A 4,741-nucleotide genomic window follows, 5' to 3' on the forward strand; every position below is an offset into this window, starting at 1 on the left:
AACTCATTCTGTAGACCAGACTACTAGCCTTGAACTTAAAGATCTGCCTGCCTCTGCCTCTCAAGTGTTGGGATTAAAGATGTGCAGCAGCACCACCACCTACCTTAAAATTAAATTTTTTTTTTTTAAATCTAAGCACTGAATAAAGTTCAAAACTATCTAATTATTTCAAAAGTTTTCCGGTTCTCAAAAACGTAAAAGTTAGGGCACACACCTTTAATCCCAGCACTCAGAAGGATCTCTCTGAGTTCGAAGCCAGCCTGGTTTACAGAGTGAGTACTAGGACACAGAGAAACCCTGTCTCAACAAACAAACAAACAAATTACTTTTAAATGTAAAAAGAAAGTCTTGGATAAGGGGTCAGTGGTGCGACTATAGCTAGAACGTGTCATATGTACATGTGTGATTAGCTAGAACATGTCACATGTACACGTGTGATTAGTTAGAACGTGCCATGTGTACATGTGTGATTAGCTAGAACGTGTCATATGTACACGTGTGATTAGATAGAATGTGTCACATGTACATGTGTGATTAGCTAGAACGTGTCATATGTACACGTGTGATTAGATAGAACGTGTCACATGCACATGTGTGATTAGCTAGAACGTGTCATGTGTACATGTGTGATGGCTATTCTTAGTTGTCAACTTGACTATACCTGGAATTAACTCAAAAGTCAAGTGGATTGGCTCACAGACCTGTGGGGGATTTGGGTTACTTGGACTATATGAACTGAGATGACCCACCCTAAACCCGGGCTTTCTCACAGCAGTCCATATAAAGGACACAGAAGAAGGAAACTTTGGCTGTGGCCTGCTTGCCATGACTCTCAGCGGTAAGTTCATGTATCTCGCTCTTGTGACTGTCCCTCACTGGCATTAGAGCCTACTTCTTTGGGATTCAGGCATATACTGAAGACCAGCTGAGACATCCAGCCTCATGGACTGAACAACTACTGGATTCCTGGACCTTCTGTCATAGACAACCACTGTGGGACTAGCCGGAGCACAGCTGTATGGCTCTTTAGAATCCCCTAGAAATCTCTTAATATTCCTGGCACCTGCGTCTGAGAGATGACAGACATCTTGAATTTTAATACTCCCAGAGGTATTATAATTATAATTATAATGAAGGTGGAGCAAAAAAGACCTGAGACATCTGCAGAGGGACAAGGCAAGAAGACTGGCTAGACACTGCCACCTTGACTTAGCAGAGGCTAGCCCCATCAGTAAGGTAAAAATAGAAGCTAACATGTGTATAGCAGAGGATGGCCAAGTCACTCATCAATGGGAGGAGAGGCCTTTGGCCCTGTGAAGGTTCTGTGCCCCAGTGAAAGGGGAATGCCAGAGCCAGTAATCTGGAGAGAGTGGGGTATCGAGCAGGGGGAAGAGGGAGGGAACAGGGGTTTGTTCTTGTTGTTGTTTCTTGTTGTTTTTTTTGAGGGGAGACTTGGAAAGGAGAAATCATATGACATGTAAATAAAGAAAATATCTAATAAATTTTTTTTTTTAAAAAAGCTAACTTTTTTTTTTTTGGTTTTTTCGAGACAGGGTTTCTCTGTGTAGCCTTGGTTGTCCTGGAACTCACTCTGTAGACCAGGCTGGCCTCAAACTCAGAAATCCACCAGCCTCTGCCTCCCAAATGCTAGGATTAGAGGCGTGAGCCACCACTGCCCCGCAAAAGCTAACTTTAATAAGAAAAAAAAAAATCAAATGAGCCCCAAACCCAATGTCTCTCAGCAGTGCAAATGAATAGTAAGGGCAGTTTTAAGCTACTTCCTGATAGGCCTCAGTGTCCTGGTACCAGTGACAGTTACATGCTCAGCACATGTCTGCAGCCAGCTCCCTGAAGAGAACTTTTACATCAGAAGTTAAGTGTCCTCTCTCTATAAATCCAGGAGACTGAGCAAGGTGGTATCTGTCGGTAACCTCAGGACCCAAGATGCTGAGGCCAGCCTAGATCACAGAGTGAGACTGTCTCCTTAATAATAATAAATACTGGCAGAGACAGGCGGATTTCTGAGTTTGAGGGCTACACAGAGAAACCCTGTCTCAAAAAACCAAAATAAAATAAAATAGAATAATAATAATAATAAATACTCATGGGAACCAGCTTGGAAGAGGTTAGGATACTCATGGAGTTACATAGGACCCGAAAGATGGAGGGTTGTTCCTTCTTCCTGTCAATCAGAGTGGATAGTCTCCAGCCCCTGTGCACATTTTTGTTTTCTTTTGCTTTTGGCTTGGTTTTGGTTTTTCGAGACAGGGTTTCTCTGTGTACCCCTGGCTGTCTTGGAACTCACTCTGTAGACCAGGCTGGCCTCAAATGCAGAGATCCTTCATGCCCCTATTTCCCTACTATGGGACTAAAGGTATGCGCCACCACTGTCCACCTTTGCTTTTGATTTTGAGACGGGGTAGCTCTGGTTTACCTGGAACTCACTATGAAGACCAGGCTAGCCTCAAAGTTACACACAATTCCCACCTCCTGCTCCTTAGTGCTGATAGATTAAAGGCATGCTCTACCACCCCTGACTTCTTTTGCTTTGTGGCCTGCTTTGTGTGTGTATGATTGGGGGAAGGAAGCCATGGCTTAGGCATGCTAAACATGTGCTCCACCACTAAGCCACACTCCCAGCCTCATGTTTATTCTTTTAGGGATACGGCTCAGTTGGTAGTGTTTGCCTAGCATGCAGGAGGCCTTGCGTTCAGTCTTCGGCAATGCATAAATTAGATGTGGTGGTGCACACCTATAACCCGGGAGAAGCAGGAGTTCAAAGTTATTTTCAGATACATAGTTTGAAGCCAGTCTAGAGTAAAGAAAACCCTCTCTAGCTGGGCGGTGGTGGCCCACGCCTTTAATCCCAGCACTCGGGAGGCAGAGGCAGGCAGATTTCTGAGTTCGAGGCCAGCCTGGTCTACAGAGTGAGTTCCAGGACAGCCAGGGCTACACAGAGACACCCTGTCTCGAAAAAAAAAACAAAAAAGAAAACCCCCTCTCAAAAATTTGTTTTTCAAATTAAAATATAATAATATATCTGAAGTATAAAAAATTGTATGTGTTAGAATTAGGAGCACTTGCCTTGCCCCTGTAAGGACCGGGGAGTGACGTCCCAATCTGCAAAGTCACGTGCAGCTTGCTGAGTTTACCGGCAATGTCACCTGTGTAGCCATCACCTAAGGCAAAAGACAAAATCATGTGGGTTTACTAGAATCTCTGGGTGCACGGCCTCTTTAAGTTAGAAGTGCTACCACAGAGGCACTCTGGGCACCCCAACACGGGGTCCCTCACCTTGGGGCCCATGACATTGGACTCTTGACATTTGTACTCCCTCGACATTGTAGGCAAATGTTTTCCTGAGGAAAGGAGGCAATGCCTTCGCCAGGTCCCGCCCAGCTGAGGGACAATCAAAGCTATATCTAAGACTAACTCGGTGGTTGCTTCCTCCCTCCTCTCTTGGAAATTCCTAGTGGTGGGTTTTGTTCTTGTTTTGGGTAACGCTCTGCAGCCCTGGCTGACCAGAACTCTGCTCTCCTAACCCTAACTCAACGTGCCATGAGGTGTAATTATCATTTTCATTTGGCAGAAATGGGAACTGAGGCTCAAAATGAAGCCACTTACCCAATGACACACTTTACTTACACGGCTGTTTGCAAAAGTTACTCTTCTATACCGGATCTTTCGAGTGCTAGACCACAACAGCTTCGGTAATACCAAATTGCTTAACCTCAGCTCAAAACAGGCTAAGCTTGAAATACCAGGTTAAACAGGAGAAGAAAATTCCCAACACTCCCCCCACCCCCCGCCTCCGTCTCTGTCTCTCTGTCTGTCTCTGTGTCTCTGTCTGTCTCTGTCTCTCTGTCTCTCTCTGTGTCTCTGTCTCTCTCTGTCTCTCTCTCTGTCTCTCTCTCTGTCTCTCTCTGTCTCTCTCTCTGTCTCTCTCTGTGTCTCTCTCTGTGTCTCTCTCTGTGTCTCTCTCTGTGTGTCTCTCTCTCTCTCTCTCTCTCTCTCTCTCTCTCTCTCTCTCTCTCTCTCTCTCTCTCTCTCTCTCTCTCTCTGCAATTGCCTAAGTGAAGTACCACCTTTAAAAGACACGTTTCACCTCCTAGAGGTGTGGCCTCTGTGGCCTTTCTCAGGTCGGAGTTACTTTCTACCCACAAACCCTCATTTCGGAGCACTTTAGAGAACGTCTATGATTGGTTGATCAAGACAGCAACATTTGAATTTAAAGTAAGGCCAGACCACGGCCCGGTTCCTTCCGCGGGAGAGATAAAGCTTTGCTGTGAGAAGAACGCCAACTGGAGGCAGAGATTAGGCTGTATCAGGATCCTGGGGTGGGACAAAAATCACCTGCTGCTGTTTCTACCTTCAGTTCTTCACCAGGAATCAGCTCCTATTTCAAGTAAAAGATATAAACAGCATTCAGCGGTGCTTTCTAAACTGCAAAAGTGTCGATAGCTGCAAATTTATAGTTTGAAATTGAATTCTAATTTTCCTCCTATCCTGAGACAGGGTTCTCTGTGTAGCTCTCTGGGTGTCCTGGAACTCACTCTGTAGACCAGGCAGGCCACATCTTAGAGATCTGCCTGCCTCCCCGCGGGCTTGAAATTGAATTTTAAAAAGATAATCTCTAAGCAGACGCAAAATCTGTTTTCAGAGGCTCTAGCTGCCCCAGGAGCAGGGCAGGGACTTGCTTCCTGTCCCTCAGATGTTCCACTGGCTACGGGGGGGGGGGGGG

The 4,741-nt window shown here is 45.5% G+C and overlaps 1 protein-coding gene across 1 annotated transcript in view; it reads right to left on the reverse strand.

The window, feature by feature from the left end:
• Pdik1l (PDLIM1 interacting kinase 1 like) overlaps nucleotides 1-4,741 on the reverse strand; it is a 25,381-nt gene that overhangs the window by 7,539 nt on the left and 13,101 nt on the right. The window contains exons 3-4 of the mRNA XM_031379010.1: nucleotides 4,354-4,396; nucleotides 3,085-3,179 (exon numbers count right to left, since the gene is read on the reverse strand). Of these exons, the coding sequence (XP_031234870.1) occupies nucleotides 3,085-3,179; nucleotides 4,354-4,396 (138 nt within the window). The remainder of the gene's footprint in view (nucleotides 1-3,084; nucleotides 3,180-4,353; nucleotides 4,397-4,741) is intronic.

The sequence above is a fragment of the Mastomys coucha genome, unplaced genomic scaffold, assembly GCF_008632895.1.
Source record: "Mastomys coucha isolate ucsf_1 unplaced genomic scaffold, UCSF_Mcou_1 pScaffold18, whole genome shotgun sequence".
Taxonomy (NCBI): Eukaryota; Metazoa; Chordata; class Mammalia; order Rodentia; family Muridae; genus Mastomys; species Mastomys coucha.